The sequence below is a fragment of the Solea senegalensis genome, linkage group LG7, assembly GCF_019176455.1.
Source record: "Solea senegalensis isolate Sse05_10M linkage group LG7, IFAPA_SoseM_1, whole genome shotgun sequence".
Taxonomy (NCBI): Eukaryota; Metazoa; Chordata; class Actinopteri; order Pleuronectiformes; family Soleidae; genus Solea; species Solea senegalensis.
Window position 1 is genome coordinate 13,414,096 of NC_058027.1, and position 18,318 is coordinate 13,432,413.

General features: G+C 37.0%; 2 protein-coding genes across 2 annotated transcripts; both read right to left on the reverse strand.

The window, feature by feature from the left end:
* Window positions 1-14: 14 nt before the first annotated feature.
* On the reverse strand, window positions 15-6,009 carry tspan3b (tetraspanin 3b). The gene is made up of 7 exons (XM_044030747.1): window positions 5,806-6,009; window positions 4,256-4,447; window positions 4,032-4,106; window positions 3,403-3,504; window positions 2,354-2,506; window positions 1,780-1,863; window positions 15-1,158 (listed from the first exon to the last, which is right to left on the reverse strand). Exons 1-7 carry the CDS (start codon window positions 5,866-5,868, stop codon window positions 1,066-1,068), a joined length of 762 nt encoding a protein of 253 aa, XP_043886682.1. The 5' UTR covers window positions 5,869-6,009; the 3' UTR covers window positions 15-1,065.
* A 4,094-nt stretch (window positions 6,010-10,103) lies between these two features.
* sec11a (SEC11 homolog A, signal peptidase complex subunit) lies at window positions 10,104-15,350 on the reverse strand. The gene is made up of 6 exons (XM_044031208.1): window positions 15,170-15,350; window positions 14,600-14,709; window positions 12,141-12,290; window positions 11,852-11,971; window positions 10,621-10,678; window positions 10,104-10,530 (listed from the first exon to the last, which is right to left on the reverse strand). Exons 1-6 carry the CDS (start codon window positions 15,218-15,220, stop codon window positions 10,480-10,482), a joined length of 540 nt encoding a protein of 179 aa, XP_043887143.1. The 5' UTR covers window positions 15,221-15,350; the 3' UTR covers window positions 10,104-10,479.
* Window positions 15,351-18,318: the final 2,968 nt, after the last annotated feature.

Consider the following 18,318-nt stretch of genomic DNA (forward strand, 5'->3'; position numbering starts at 1 on the left):
AAAACAGTGAAACATTCACATTAAAATGTATGAGTTTATTTGTCGCCTGCCTCTTTTCTAGTCTATACATTTGTTTTTTTTATCAGCACTAGCTAAGTATCTGTAGGGGGTCAACAAACTTAACAAAAACATCGGAACAAAACCCAAAATTCACGAAAATGTATAAAACAAAGTGTCATATTTCTTTATAGCAGGTTTATAACTAACAAAGTGGATATAAGGAATTATCTGCCAGTAACTACACATACACAAGTTTTCATAACACTGATAATACTCCAACCAATAACACTGGAGACTAAAAGGTGAGTATATTAGGCATGTCTCACTAGTGAAGCTAGAATCAGAGAACATCTCCACCAAAACAGAGTGTGCATCATTTACAACCTGCATAACTGGGAATATGAACTCATTCTATTAAACCACAGCTTTAAAAGCAATGTTCCAAAAAAAAAATGACAAAGATAAAAACGGATAAAGGATATACTTTCTATGGAAAAGAAAAGTTCTTTCTTTTCACAAAGTCTGATCAAGTTTAAGTTTTGGGAGAGGCCGAAAGAAGGAGAATGTGTTCTTTTTAACACAGACCTTGCATTTTAACGACCACAAAATATCCCCAGGGTTACAGTCGTAGTGCAAACTAGCTGACAAGGAAATACATTCCAAATAACACACACAAGCTCCAAAATACTTCTCATCAACCTCACTGGGAAAGTGCCCTCACTTTAGAAAATATCACAATTTAAAAAACAAAACAAAACAAGGAAATGCAACATCAAAATCACAACGGTAAAATTAGCCTTACACAACTTTGGCGTTCCTGTTTCACTATTAGTAAGGAGAGAAAAGAATATTTAAAGTAACAGCAACTTACAATGTATGTCAATAAATATGTCACTGGTTTTGCCTTGTAGCCCCCGCCCACCAAAACCACGTCATCAGTGTTCACTACTTTATCATGAATTGTGCAAGGTGTGCTTGAGCTTATTTAACTACAGCTGAAATCTACTGTGGACATGTCTGGTGACACTCTTTTTGATTTTCGGAGTGCTTTGCTGGCCGCGTCATTCATGCGTAGCTGTTGGTCGTGACCAGTAGCTCATATGCTGGGTCATGACTCCTTCTGCACAGCACCACGCAGGCACAGAGCATTCCCAGCATCTGCAGGCACACAGTAAAGGAATGAAAGCCGTTATATAAGTCATTATGTCCTTACTCAGACCTGACAGGCAAATAAGTCTAATCTTCTCACACTCACACTGAATGCTAATCTATGATGAGCGCAATATCAACCGAGTGGTCAAACCTGATTTTTATCACTACTTTGAGAGCAATGGTATCCTGGTCCGCAGCAACCATGCTGAGCTTGTTAATTACAAGTACAAAATGTTTGACACAACTGGGTCAGACCTGGGTCAGTTTTCTGCTGACAGAGATGACTGCAGCTTTAATTATGTTCCTAATAAAAACATGCTAAATCAATCCCACTGGTGGAGGTCCATCGTTGCATTCAGTAAATGTTTGAATGGGGGGTGGGGGGGGTTCTGAACAATATTGAATAAATATCTAATTGCGAATATTTTGACAGGAATTGCGATAGAATTTGCGTTATTTGGGCAGATCTGTAAGAAACAAAGATGTACAAACATCGTGCCTCCTGCAATTTGAAAACTGCAGTAGGCTGTATTGCGATTTCAGGGGGGTTATATAACTAGATAATCTGAGTCATTTGGACAGCTTTCTATACATCCATGGTTCAAATGTATGGCTTGTCTCTCTTACCTGTATAGATGCAAAGGTTAACGCAGCCCATATGACATACATCATGATCTCCTTTAGCTTCTTCACAACGAGAGCTTCACAGCCCTAAGACACAAAAAAATGATCTCAAAACTGTTGAGAAATGCTGAACTAAACATTTTCATCTGTCGATCATATGTCATTCTATGGTTTAAGCCAATTTACCCATTTATTTATGCATGTGTGTGTACCCATATATTACATCATATCATATCATATCCACCAGGAGGCAACTCTTCTAGTTGCAAAAAGAAAGCTGTTGAAAAATGAATGAAAATTCTGCCTACGTCTTACTAAATTAATAACATCAGTAAACATTTTCCTGAGGAGTTAATTGTCCCAATCACTAGTAAATGATCTTCCCATTTCAGGTTAAAACAGACAGTAAGCAGATAATAGTGGACACCACTGTGACTGACAGTATCGTTCAGGTGACACCTCTTCACTGCCGGTTGCAAAATGTCAACATGGTGCGAGCCAAATTGCAATTCTGGAGGATTCAAATCGGGGTTCTGATTCTTAGTGGTGACATCACGACCAGTTGTCATTTATGTACCTCTTGGTAGAGATCTGATGGACGAGTGAGAGTGCCGGTACAGTTGCTGATGCTGGGCTGACAGCAGCTTACTGGGACACTGTTGTTCTTAGATTCTTTAAACCAGTGAGTGTTCCTCCAATCAGAGTAGTTGTGAATGCCGCAGCAGTGAAGCTATTAGGGGAACAGAAAGGATGGGTGAGTGAATGTCTAAAATATACTTGTGACAATCCAGTACTGTGAAAACAACGTGGGCACCAGCAGCTTTGATGTTTTTACGTCGTTTTTGTGATCAATGGCATTTGGGTTGGAACGATGCGACTGAAAGTTGATCTTATATATTAGCAAACTGTTAACAAATCACCTCATACAACGTATATGCAATGTAGAGCTGCAACTAACGATTATTTCCATAATTGATTAATCTGTCGATTATTTTCTCGATTAAGCGTTTGGTCCATAAAATATCATAAAACCTTAAAAATGTTGATCGGTGTTCGTCAAACCTGGAAATGATGATGTTCTCAAAATGATTAACTTTTAATGATTTCTTTGTTATCCAAAGCAAAGGGGAAACAATCGGAAATCTTGTTTTAATCATGAAAAAAGCTTCAAACCGATTAATCGATTATCAAAATAGTTGTTGATTAATTTAGTAATCGATTAATAATCGATTTATCGTTTCAGCTCTAATGCATAGTATAAAAGACCTACCTCAAGGTATTTTTTTAAAATGAAATAGTAGGACAAACGCAACATTTATTAATAACATTAATTTGTTTTTACTGTTTTAAGAGAGCTAGGGTGGTGCTATTGTTGTCCAAGTGTTAGGGCAGGTTACACTAAATACTTTACACTTGTAGAAGGTGTTGCTGCATATGTTTCCTGTATGGATGTGTTTCAATAAAGTGACTGAGAAATAATTATACTGCATGGTCATTACAGCAAGCAACACATCTTACAGTGGCCAAAGACTTTTGCACAGTACTAGACTTGCATAAAATGTTAATTTTAACAATTTAAATCAAGACAGGAAAAAGATTAGAGAAAGCAGACTTTTTTTCACCCACCTGCTTCTGCACATAGTCAATAGCACGACTTGGAGCATCAGTGTTGGTGCCATTGTACTCATTGTAAACCTTCTGAATGGAGTGATTCACCTCATCTTCTACCTGAAACAGTTACACAGCAGCTGTTATGGTCACTGTTCAACAAATAGGCCTAGGAACGGAACTTTGTTTAGATACTATTGAATAGCCAAAACATCTAGTGCCAAAGTTCAGTATCTAAGAACCTTATCTTCATTTCAATATCATCTTCTTTCAGTGGTTTTAAAAGAATCAACATGTAGACACTGCTCAGAAAATGGTTTTGACTTCTGGGTTGAGACATGTTGTAGAGACATGATAAAAAAACACTGTGTTACCCCATAAGACAGCAATCGTGTGCATGTGTGTGGTATCTGTATTTTGACCATAGCACGTGTCACATAGTAAAATGTAGTAGTAGTAGGCAATGAAGACTTGAGTAAAAACAAGTGTTCATTGCTGTGACAACATAAGCACACCAACAAGGTATTGTACAAATAAATACAATAAATACTATATTTAGTTAGTTAATTATTTTCTGATTTACTCAGAAATGTCAAAGAGATGAAAAGTGTGGCTCTATATCATCAGTAAGGCATGAGTGAGTTTACCTTTGCTCTGTATATATAACCCAGCACCACCACCACACACTCTGTTACGAACACCAGCAGGAGAATGGCAGCAAACTGAAAGGACAGTATATTGTTCAGATACACATTAGTAAGGTTACTTTGAGGCAACATGCTTATATAACTCTTTACTTTCCAGTGCACTTAAATAAGCTGTGTTCCACCTCAGTGTGATGTTACTTTGAGTCAGAATGATCCACACTTACAGTTGCCAGACCACAGTAGCTTTCACGTATTGTTGCACAGCAGCCAATCAAGCCAATGATGAAGAGAAGGGTCCCAACGGCTATAATTATGACAGCAGGGATCAGAGTGTACACATCTTCAAAGAAGTGGTCATAGTCGTCGTATGTGATAAACACATAGGCTCCGATGTAGCATAAAATTCCAGCTGCAGCCTGTACAGACAGAGAGTCGGGAGTCAGTGAGACAGAGAAAAGGAGGGTGAAAATGTGTGTGTTTTATTTCTTCTACGGATAATTAGGTTTCAGCTACTAAATGTCTCATAGTGCACATTATTTTTTTCCAGTTAATTTATTTCCCTTTCTTTTTATTATACAGTGCAGGATTTCAGTTGAGTATAATGCAGCTATAAAACACCAACACTGCAAGTAGTGTTGAGGTTGACTGATACAGGGTTTTTTAAGACAAATGTCGATCTTCTGAAATCAGAATATCAGAATATCCCCCAGGGGAAAAACACACATTCACAACAGCTCAGTTAAGACAAATGACAATAGAATAAAAATAAAAATAAAATAAAATAAAATAAAATAAAATAAAATAAAAATAAAATAAAAATAAAATACAATACAATAGTGAGAGAAATTACCAAAAAATAAAAAGTAAAAAAGATAAAATTACACTCTAATATAGAGTAGTATCAGGGATCAAGTAGGATCAAGTTGGAAAGTGAGTGGACATTTACGAGGAGTTAAATATCCAAACAGCAGTGGGGATGAAGGACTTTCGGTAGCAGTTATTTAAAAAAGTATTCCAGGCAGTTATCTTTTTATTTCTGCAATCTGATTAAATATAACAGTTTGATAATAACAAACAATACACACATTTGCTCAATTTAAATAAACACTACTCATAATCTGTTTCTCCAATCTGCATTTAAAGAAATGAGAACAAAAATGTGTCAGCAATGAAAGGCATGATAATCTTCCAATGCCAAAACAAAAGAATCGCAACACCTACAATAGTGATGTACTACATTATGTACTGTAGTGTCATTAATGTTTTTTGTCTTACGATGACGACTTTTTAAACAGTTCAATGCATGTTGAACACACAGTGTGGATTGGTTAGCCTCAAGTGAAGTCAGTTAAATACCATATACATGTGCAGTGAGAAGTGGATCACTAGTTATCTCTACATCCCCAGAGATGAGGAGTCATGTGTAGCTAAACTAAAGATCAGATTATATACCAGAGATGTGTAATATATAATTTAATCCGTAACGCTACATGGTCACTCAGCTACAGCAGCTGCCGCATAACATCACAGCAACAACTTGTGGGCGGTAGCCACCGACACACACTGCAGCTAGCTCGAGCGACACATTATTTGTGACTGTGTGTGTCCGTTAAATTTGCTCAGTCTGTAAGAAGTAACGTGACACAGTGTCCACGAACAACCACATCTGTCCGCCGTTAGATTAAGAGCCGCAGAGCGTCTCTGGCGCAGTTAGCTTAGTGTGCTAATGCTCTCCATCACCGATGCTGCACTTTGTTCAGTGTCGCTTTCTTACCCAGAAGATGAGATTGAGAAAAACCAGCACGGTCTTCGACGACGTGATTCCACACTGACCCATTGTAGTCTCCGCCTTAACAATTACCACAGTGGCAGTGTGAATAAACAGACATGTAGATATATATATATAAAAAAAATATATATATATCTATTAAGGCTAGGATGCACCTGCACCTTTCCTGTTATAATAATAAAATGGCTTCAGTGGCCCTGCCCACTCTGCAGATTCCATCAGCCTCCACCAATCAAATGACCGTAATGAAAAGTCACAGGTCACGTGCTCAAATGACGTCATCATTGAAAACAAAGCGTCTAATGGTGGATAGAGGATACAAAAGACTATTGTTACACAAGTGTTTAATGACCAATACAAAAGAGGATAAGGGCCACATGTGAAACAAAAACACTTTAAGATTAAAGTAAAAAAGGCTGAAAAATGTACATACATATTTTGTACACGTCCAAAAAATGTTTTACTTCTCTAAATGTATAGACAGGGATAACAAAAATAGTTATTGTATCACTGAAGCAACATTTTTAGCAGATTTATTTTCACATTGTGTATGCACAGTTAAAAAGTGCATGTAAGAATATGATTATGAACTTAGAGCATGGAAAACTTGACACTGTTTTTAAGGTTTCCAGAGCAAATATCAAAACAATGACATTTATTGACACCAAAAATAGTATCAAAAAATCAATACAAGGATCTTATCAATGAATAATGATGTATTGTTGTGATGTCGGTGGTGTTGTTTCCCCCCTCTTTATTTATTTATTTATCAATATATCAATATTTTGATTTATCTATTTATTTTTTAATTTGTGTGTTTGGAGTAACATTTTGTGTTTTTTCTGCCATCTTTGCCAGGTCACTCTTGGAAAAGAGGTTTTAAATCTCAGTGAGCTTTTTACCTGGTTAAATAAAGGAAAATGAATGAAAGTGAAATTTGTTTATTGCCTTCACGAACCCCGAGCAGATTCATTTTTGCAGCCATAGTCGTTCCACTAGATGGAGCACTTGTCTGATGTATTTTTTTATATATACACACTTGAATTTGTACATTTAACTTACATTTCCCAGTGGAGGCTGATGCCAGAAACAGTGTCATTTACACAAATAATGTATTTGTGTAAATGACACTGCTGTTGTGACACTGCATATGATGTGTTCTGATCAGTTTCATGTAAAGCAGGTGAGTATTTTGTGTCCATTGTATGCCAACTGGAAAAATGAGAATATCTGATCCTCTCGTGTTGTAGTGGGTTTTATGTCAGAAGGTGCAGTGTGTGATTGCTGGTTTGACACTGTCATAAAACGTGTGATAGAATATGATGCACCCAGTGAATGCAGTTGGTAAGACCATCCTCCCTACAACTGCATACACAAATATTTCACATGTTCAGTCTCAGGCCTGGGTGAATAAACATATACTGCAACCACACCGCGTCTCAACAAACATTTTAAAATGAAAATAAAAGATAGTTGATGTGCCACTTCAGCCTTTACTTAAAACCTACGAGACATGTGCATCTCTTATGAGGGAAAGATGGATTACTCAATTGAAAGTCGGCACCTTTGGGGCGCTCAGTGATGACTTGGGCTGGTGCCCAAAGCCTCAGTATTATTAAGCTAAAGTGTATTACATGTATCTCTGTCAGCTGTTCATGTTTAAACTAAACAAAAGTGTAACTTGCACACACAAGCAGAGGCTGACACTGCCTCTGTTGGCACAACACTGTGAATTTTGCACCACGCTCCCCTCATTGCTGTAAATTGAGTCATTATTAAAACAAGACAATGTAAAACTATTAAACAAGCAAATAAACAGAAAGGGACAGAAAGACAAATAGCAAAGGTTACTATAAGCCTCTGATTTAAGTTCATATTATCTTTTCAACAAATATGTCTGGATTTAAGTTTGTATGTAAGCAAGAAATTATATTAAATAAGATAATGAATATGAGAAGTGTTGGTTAATACTTCCTCGGAGCACAGGAACATACAAACCCCACACGGAAAGGCCCACAGTTGAATCAGGATCAGTACAATGACCTTCTTGCTTTGAGGCAACAATGTTGGATCACATAGCCTTCAAGTACAAATACAAAAGAAAAGAAAAGAAAGCTCACATATCACGTATATTAATCTAGTAAAGACATCTTTCATTTCTGATCATTGCTTGTATCTGTTTTTAATTAGCTCCAGGATTTCAACTTCTTTAATAATGAACTATAGCTACTAGACATATCGTGGCTGGACTATACACACACTGTCTTATGGCATAGTGTTCTCATGCCTTTTAATTATTTAAATCACAGCAGAGACTTACCGGTAAGTGTTCCTTTCCAATGACACCCACAGTAAATATCAATGTAAAGGTTTATTGATATTGGTCATTTCTGATATTTACACACAAGCTACACCTCAGTTGCAACAGATATTCCTCTCTTAGTCATATTAAAAATGTAGTAGACATAGCTTCATAGTCATTATATTAAGGGGGTTAGAAAATAACTACAACCAACTTTGGATAGCATGTCCTAAAACAATAAATATTCAAAGATAAAAACAAGCAATAAAGAGTCTGTACAACTATGGCAGACAGCAGCGAGTTGTAACAAAATGTGTGTTATATTGTGTGCGTGTTTAGCCCCACACCCTCCTGTCTGTCCCACTGATACAGATGTATTAAGGGTGAATTAATAGATGATGATGAACGATTTCAATGACATCAGATCTGTGCAGGAAAAACAATTTCCTTCCTCAAATTAAAATTTTAAGATGTTTTTGCCTGTGGTTGGCCAGCGAATTTAAAGACACAGAGCTGCTCCTCATTTGTGTGCGGTGAGTGCTACAAAGCACTAATATGAGCAAAAAAAGACGTTTAATTGGCTCTTTCATTCCCTGAGGAGGGAGAAAGCGTACATGTCCATAGTGGAAGTTCAAATTGTGTGGAGACACCACCTTGACAATTTGCAAACATGTTTGAATCTGTAATTTTAAGTCATGAGAGGGGAGTTATAATCACTTATTCATACACACACAAATTGATAATAATTTTTTCATACAACAGATTAACACACAGTTAATCATGTGGTTATTTCAGATGAATAAATAAAGACTGTTTGGTCTGGTTAAAGGACCATGTTGAGCCTGAACAGGTATCAAATATAATATAAAAATATAAAATATAAAAATAAAATGGAAATATTATGGGGGAAAACGTTTTTTTTTTTTTCTTTCTTATGCTCAATTGAGAGCATAAGTGAAATTGTTTTTTGGTTTGTTTGTTTTTTTTGCTGAAACTGAAAAACAATATACAATAAATTACAATCATGATGAGCAGAAGAGTGTCTGATTTATTTTTACCAATGAGGTCCAATGTTCATGCGTCCAAGAGTGTCACCTTGTGCTTTGGAGGTAGCTTTCTAAAACCTTTATCAACAAGTCTGCCTCCTGAAACAGAGTTAAAACATAGATATTTAAAAGAAATGATGGCTCCGTGAATTCAAAGACATAATTATTGAACAGTGGGCTGTCAACAGGCACCAGGCAAATATTTATATACTTGTTCTCCACGATCCCAGGGGAGGATTTGGGTGTGGTGGAGAGTGGACCAGAATGTTTTGCCTTTATGTTGTTTTGTAATCTTTCTTCCTGTTTCTTAAGTACTGTAGATACCTTTCAATTGATTTTTTTTTATCACTTCAGGTGAACTAATATAAACTTATATTAATATATAAATAAAAAAAACACACACGAAGATATTAGTAATAACCTTTTTAACAATGGCATTAACTATGTCGTCTAAAATAGTGTGGGGACAAAAACATGAATATGTCATCCAAACAAATTTACTACAGTATGGTAGATTGTTACCTGTGGCCCAAAGGTTGCCTCTTGGATTCAGTTTAATTTTTGCAACTTTATCTCTAAGCTCAGTCAAGTCGAAACTGACAGCAGCGGTGAAAGACACAAAAGAAAACAAGAGAAGATACGTAAATAAGCCACACTGGCAAACGTTATTCAGCGTAAACATCATCTCTGCACGTAGTGGCGAACTAGTCCTGAAGGAAGAAGAGCTCCAAGTCTGCTGTTAGCTGTGCGTTGAAGGTGTTGATGGTTGGGAAATTGCTTATATGAAACAAAATATCTGGACTCATTGTTGTGAATTATCATCTCCATTAAATAATGATAAAGCTACATTAAAGAGACCAAAGACCACATATTACTACTGCTCACATCTATTGAATTGGGAACAAGAGAAACTGAGACAAGTGAAAAAGACATAGTGGATGGCAACCAGATTTCATATTTAATACCACTGAAATCAGTTCTCATAAAATACTTCACATATCTTATTTAACAATGACTCAACGGGAAATAAACAAGACTTAATTTATCTTTAAGAATGTCTTTTCACATTCTGTGAATTACAAATAAAGACTGAGTTTGAACCAAATTTAAACTAGTTTTCACAAAAATATTTTTAAAGCTTGGATTTTTCAAATGTAAACATCCTATCCACATTTCTACAAAATGTCTAAACAAATGGTACAAAAAAGCCTGTTGGGTTTGACAAAGTCTAACTAATTTCTGTTTATTGAAAGGCATGACTGAGGTTCCTGGACGTAGCTTATCCTTCTTGAGTTCTGAAGTCTGGGTACCTCACTCCCGATGGACTAACACAAAGAGACCCAGCATGAAGAGGACGGCATACTGCAAAATGAAAATTAGAATCACATTAGAAATGTTAACACTAAGGATTTGAGCAAATTCCAGCTGGGACAAGGTCAAAAACAAACTTACTTTGAACTTGGGATAATCGTTCATGAGAATGGTGACAATTCCAATGTATGGCACAAACCTGGAAGGGACACAGATATGGAGTTTGTAAACATCAGATAGCTGCTATGATGTACATCTATCTCCATTCTCATCCAAGTCCACGCAGACTGTCATGCTCCCTAACTTGGCTCCCAGTTGGTGGTGCACGTTTGTTATGGTAAAAAGAGACATCTAAGAAGGTGGTAGCCATGGAAACTTGCTTGCGGTTATATAGAGAGGAAATACAAATGAGGGAAACTCCTGATGAATAAGCGATTGAACGTGAGCTTGAGTATGCATGCACAAAACTCTAGACTGACACAGCAATTGTTTTAGTATGAACAGAAGACGCGGAACATAGCACATGACAACCTTAAATCCCTTTGATGCAATTTTGTGATGTCAAGGAGTTATATACATAAAATTAAATCAACAGAAAACATGAACATACATTGCTGATATTAACGTGGCTTATGTAGTACAATTAATAATGAATAAACAAACACAAATCCAAGCAGCAGTTTGTTATAACTGATTATTTTCTACACATGTAATGACTTAAAGTTGTAAGTTAAGTGTTTGAACATACTCAAGACAACAACATTTCAATCAATTCAGTCTCCATAAAACTCAAAACAAAAGAATGACTAGGGCTATCAATAAAACCACTTCATTAAAATATGTTTCTATTCTATCCACCTCTTCTTCATATTTCAGACTCCCTTATGGATATTTTCACTTACAGTCCGAGCACGCCTCACCTTGGCAATTTCTCTGTTAAATATTGAAAAGTTAGACATTTCTTTGCTAAATGTTGGAGATTAACACATTTTTTCAGGATTTGTGAGTTTTTTTTAACTGATCTACAGTTTGGCATTGTTCAGTCGCTTCCAGTGCCGACACTCTGCTAATCAGTGGCCGGCAGTTTGTCGATGTCATAAATAGTATCGACTCAGCTCACTTGGAATCTCGCAAAAGCAGATCTTAAAAAAGTACCAGGTACTATCACTAATGGAAAAGCAAAAAAAAAAACATGCCGATTCACGCCATGCCGGGACAGTGTATTGGAAAGACACCATTAGATTTTCATTCTCCTTCAGGTTTTGAGTGTCACAGGCCCCTATGTGGCCCCTATTCTCGAGAAAAAGAAGCTTTCATTAAAGCTGTTTTTAAGCCATCTGTACCATTATGCATTTTCTGACCAATTACTTACCCCCTAGCTCTTCCAACTACATCTTTTTTCTCCAGCCAGTGTTGGCCCTGCTTGTACAGCCCTCTGTCATCCACTGCATTGTTGTCCCCTTTGGTCAAGAACTTAATGTCTCCATTTTCCCTGTGAACAAAGAATCACCATGAACATTGTGTCCCCTTCGTAAAAATGTCCCACAGTCTTCTATGAGCATTTTCATGTAGTTAAATACGAAGAAGTTCTCAGACACACAGGTATTGGAATGATAATGAAAGCACAATTTCATTATAGACTAGAGCAAGTGCAGTCATACTTTTCATGGATCTTCAGTACTCGATGTACTATTGGGATCTCTCTGCCTTCTATTCTGAAGACAACAATCTCTCCAACTCTGATGGGATCTTCTACTCGGTTGGTCAGGAACAGCAGGTCTCCTCTGTGGAAAGCTGGCTCCATACTCCCACTGAAATTAAGGATAAATACACATTAGGAAATTTCTTTAATAACATTTGAATCCTTTAAATATTTGACATGTCCACCTTGAATTGCTAAACTAAGTATTTGCTTAACAGACATTATCTGCAGGCATGTCTTTTACATAGGTAAAAAAGAAACTACACTGACAAAACAAATGTTATTGTTTGCAATGCCATCATTTACATGAATGTTTAGGACAGACATTCATCCACAAAATGTGAGACAGTGGAACGTGACTTTATTTTATTCAGTGGTGTAGCCTACGTCTATAACTACTTAAAAATGCTGACTGATACATATCAACAAGTATTCTTTGACCTAATTTGCACTCATTCCCACACTTGTGTTTTTGCAAATACAAGGTGGGGATCTAAATATAACATAACATTCATGTGCAGGGAATTGTGCTGGCGGTCTGGCAATGCATGCCGCTTTGAGAGTGTCTTTTTATGCAACCGGATAGGGCTCAACGTGCTTGATCGTAGCACTTAACTAGCACTGCACACTAATGCATCACAGTTTTACAAATAGAAAAAGTCTTAGGTGAATGATCAGACAAAGAACTGTTCAAAAGACCCCCATGACGAGTCATTGCAAGGAGAAAATTATTTCTTCTTGTAATTACCTTAAAAGTGAGATATAGAAAGTTTAAAGAACAAAACATTTCAGGTATTTGTAACAACTGATGGCCATCCATGATAAAAGCATTCTTTAACTAATGTCTGCAGATCATGTAACTTCAAACATTCAAGTGCAGTACAGTAGTACAGTATAGTAGAGTACATTATGAATCATGCAGTGATGTATAGGTTTTCAATGTAGTGATTCCTGGGACCCACATGTGCTCATTTGTGTGGATCCCTGGGAAATTCAATAGGTCCACAATAAAATTGAGAGATTGTACAGTTCATCCCCTGTTTGATGCTGGTAGCCTATGCTGAATTTGTGTTCATTCATTAATTCATCGTGCCTGGATTCACCAATAGAAAAAGGTGCTAGCAAGCTAATGCTACCTAACTCACAGAGCAGGACATGCATTATCATTTGACAAAGGCTGCAGGCATTGTGCATGTAGAGGAGCGACAGACTAATCAGCGGTGTGTGTGTGTGAAAGAGAGAGAGAGATAGAGCACAGGGAAATGAATGAAAGGACGATTCGCTGTATTTTTAAATTGTGTTGAAAAAAAAGACAGAATCCTGTGCAAAATGATCACCTCTGTTATACACACAGACACACAAATCAAAGAAAAAAACAGTGACAGAACAAACAACATATCACACAAATCACACATGTACATGTGCATCTCCTTCTTTTTAAACGTCTTTATATTTTTTATATATTTTTTCCTTTTTTCTTTTTTTATACATATGTTTCAGTTTATATTTAGACTGTACATAAACTTGCATGCCTCTTATGTTCCTATTTTGTAACCTATTCTGGAGCTGCAGAACAGTGAATTTCTCTGTGAGATGAATAAAATATCTATCTATCTATCTATCTAAACAAGAACTTAGACCATAAAGTCCTCATGCACACAATATGTGTAGAAACATAATAACCTTATATTATATTAATATACACTAACAGATGTTGTAAAGGTGAGTAAGCAAGTGTTTTCTAAATCTTATACTTTATCAATCGCCTTAGGGAAATTATTTCTCTGCATTTGACCCATCCTAGAATTAGGAGCAGTGGGCTGCCACACTGAGTGACGCCCAGGTAGCAACGGGCCCATTGACCTGGTGGGGACTTGAACCGGCGACTCTCCAGTTACAAGCCAAGTTCCCTTTCCACTTGACCACGGACTGCCTACTGTATGAATGTGTGTGAGTCTGTGTGCATCAGAGCACACACAGACCGTGAGAAGAAACACAGCAGATCTGACACCTCACTTGTTAGTCCACGTCGTGGAGTGAGGAAACATGTTCAATAGCACAGAATGCTAAATCTGCATTTAGGTAAGAGGGCGCACACAGATGTAAGAGGGTTATTTCAATATCAATATAACGAAGGTTCGATATCGGTAAATGAACACGGTAGATAGATGTTGATAAACTGTGCAAAGGCAAACACACATCAAAGCACAACACCAATGCATAACTTTTCATGTCTATACACAAGTTAAAAACCACAATCAACTGGTTTATTCAGGCACATTGATGTCGCCGCTGATGATGACAGTTCAATACATTGTACAGCCCGAACGGAAATGATACGCTGTGTACTTGTGAGTGTTTAATCATGATGCGTGATAAAATTATGTATTAAAAGCTCAGTACATGACTGTAACTTACCTAAGAACAACAACAATAGGACTCTCGCTTCCAGTGACAACCATCAGTCCCTTCCAGATCATCAGCGCAGAGGAAACGATCATACCAAAGTTGAGCACCTGGTAATACAGCTGCAGGACAAAGGCACAGCATTGCATTTCTGTCAGAAGAAAGGCTTCAGCATAGCAAATTACAGTATACAAGTACCATTAAGATCGGGCACACAATCTGGTGTAGAATACCACAGAGGCATCTCAATAACTCTTAGATTTGAGATAAGAGGTGATGAACACATCTGGCCTCAGTTCACGACAATAGTGTAGAAAATGAGGAAGGTAGCTAGCTACACTGAGGTTGGAATTATTATTTGAGCAGTGTTTTTTGCACCAGTGTATTTGCACGGCTTTCATCTTGTATTATAAGAGAAACCCTCCACGTTAGACGCATTTATTTTGTAGGTGGCTAACATGTGTCCGGCAGACTCAGGCTGCAGCGATAAAAAAAAAAGCGCTCGGCGGCTAATTACCGTTAGCTTTGAGCTTTACGACAACAGTCGTTTGTACGAGAGTGAAGAGGCTGCCGTGCACCTACCTGCCGCTTATTCATGCGACGAACATCGTCGAGAAAGTCTAAAGATAACATTGTTGAAATACTACAGCGTACAAAATGCGTCTAAAATCACATGAAAACGCTCAAGGGTCGAGCATATGGATGGAAACACGACCAGGCACCGAAAGTTGCATCCGAATCTTCCGGGTGCGCTCAACCGGAAGTCCCGCCCACACCGAGAACAGAGACCGCTGAGGTGTCAGCTCAGGATACGAGAGAGAGAGGGGGAGAGAGAGAGAGAGACTACGTGTCCCCAATCCTAGTAGGTAGCTTCTGACGGACACATCAACCACATCAAAACTGCAAGCTATCTTCCAATCCTTCTATCTATTATATCCATCAAAGATATCAAAGTAGATATCAACACTGCAAGAATATTTTATCAACAGTTAACTACTTTCACTGTTCACAAATTACACTGTTACAAGTAAGCCTGCACTAATCATTTAAACTAATCCTAAAGTAAATGAACTCAATACTGGCTCCTACACACTTCCTTGAGGAAATTAGATGTAGTGAGGGCCACAATAAAACAGTTTATGAGTTGTAATGAAAGTTGTGACTTGCCAGCAGAGAGTTTGTCTCTCTTGTGAGTCATATTTTTATATGATCATTGTGAGACAGGCCAGATGTTAATTGTAGTGATTAGTAATGGAAAGCAATGTTTATCATTTGAATGCAGCAAATATGTCATCAATTATTAAAAGAGAAATTATTTCCATCAGTACTTGAGGGAAAGCCACAACATCAAAAAAATCAGTCAAGAGTTTTAATGTGAATGATCAGTTTAATCTCTACTTCATTTGACTGACATTCAGAAACAGAGTTTACAGTCATTAATATTTTTATCGATAGTAGCAGCAAATTCATAGTGAATTGTTCAGCTCATCTCTGCACACTGATTAGTCTGTTAGATCAGTTCATTTTAATAGACAACCGTGTTTATATTTTGCATGTTTATTACACGTAAATATGTACTAGGCTTGGTGTAAAAAGGTTTCTTGACCGTTATATTACTGTTAAATCAATAGATCGTCATTCACGACCTGGAACATTAAGGGAATATTTCTATGTGTGAAAGAAGCTTGGATATATGTGGATAGAAATGTAACTTGGATGTGCGGCAAGTGGAAATAAAAGTGCAAACCCTTCACATGACTCCTTCTTGCCTTGGTGATTGATTAATTAAAACGGTACCTACGTGTCAAGCCCATAAGAACCTGGCTACAGCTAACAACTTTCACTGGCTTTGGAATTAAGTGTACGTTCAGCACTACAAAGTGCATTAAGTGATAATACAATTGGTGACCATAAGAAGACATTTTTGGTTGTTGACTCAGTCATGACATAATTAGTTTGTTTATACATGCATGGCTCATACAGAATATGCTGTATTTTTATATATATGAGGCTCCAGCTGTATGTTTGCATGTTTATTCATTGAACAGTGTCAGCTGTTACATTCCCACAACCCTGCAGAGTTCAGGTATTCATTACACTATTTTCTTTTCTCAGATAGTTTTTAAACCTCACGTTGATATTTTATTTTGTTTTTCTGCAAAAAATATTCCGAATACCTGAATCTATACTTCCATATATACTCAATATTGAAGCACTCAAGCACTGAATCAAATTACTTCAACCCTCCCCTTCAAATGCTGTGGTTTTGTAGTAATACCAAAATGTAAAGTGACTGAAAAGATATAAGAGCCACCATTATAATTTAAATAATATCTTCTCATCCACTGAAGCTGTTGGATGTTGTATTGTCCTCTTGAATATAAATGTCCCTATGACAGGTGACAGTGAGGGTATTTTGTTGCACATATTACTGATACCTTGTGATACCCACGTGTCACCGGTGGTTGCTGTGGTGAGCTTCATGCACACCAGATGAATACTTGCCCACTTACTCCTCATGTGCCATTTTGAGTGGTAAATGGTCTCTATTTATATTGTGCTTTTTCTAACTTCCACCTGAAAGACAACTCACTCTACCATTCATCAGTCCGTCTGTCTCACGGTTCGATGTGCTGTGAGTTCAGAGATGCATACCAAACAAGTTTCTTTTCTTTCTTTCTTTCTTATTTATTTTTTGAAATGTGTCTCACTATTGCACTGTATTGTTCTTTTTTAATCTTATTTTATTATATATATTTTTTTTATTCTTATTTTTATTCTATTCTCTTTTTTTCACAACTGAGCTGTGGTGAATGTGTGTTTCCCCCCTGGGGGAGGAATAAAGTCAATTAAAATTCAATTCAATTCAATTATGTTGCCTTTCTAACATCTCAAACCATCTCAATCCTTTGACCTAATAAATAGGCATTTCTTGCCCAATTGCCACAAACTGGATATTTTCTTTTCCAGACCCATGAGATGCTTATGTGTGAAAAGTTTCTGGCGCCAACAACCATGCCACATTCAAGGTTATTTAAATCACATTCCTATTCTGATGAACTTCAGCAGGTCACCATGTCTACATGCCTTTACAGACTTTATAAACCCATCTTCTCTCATTTATTGCAATTTCTACTGTTTTCTGTCAACACTATCAAAAAGACTGTGATCTTTTGTATGGAGGATCTTTATATATATTGTTACTACGGCAGCAAGCCACCATGGGGATTAACAATTCTCTCATTTGCTGTGTATTATCATGGGTATTAATGCTGAGATTACTCTGAATGATCCTGTGCTCTTTATAGCAGAGATACTCAGAGCAGCATGAAGAGTTGTGCAAGTGCATCTGTTCTCTGTAATTTCCTCACTTCCCTCATACAACAGTGGGATTATGGCATGTCTGTGTCTGTTGTTATTCCTCTCAGACAAATTGAATAAGACTATCTAAATAGACTAATTACAATGTGAATAAAAACAGGCCACAATCAATTTTTACAACACAGACAAGGTAAAGGCTGAATTATCCATAATTTTGTATCTAGTCAATATTGCTCCAAACTCTTTATGATCTAATACTAGTAATTCAATATTGTTCTCAATCCAAGAGATTATGATCAAATCAAAACCTGAATCATTTCATTTTGCATTCATCTGTGATACAGGGGAGGTGGCATGAATGTCTTGTTTAAGGCTTCTCCATGTTGTTACATGTGCGAGTCACTATAGAA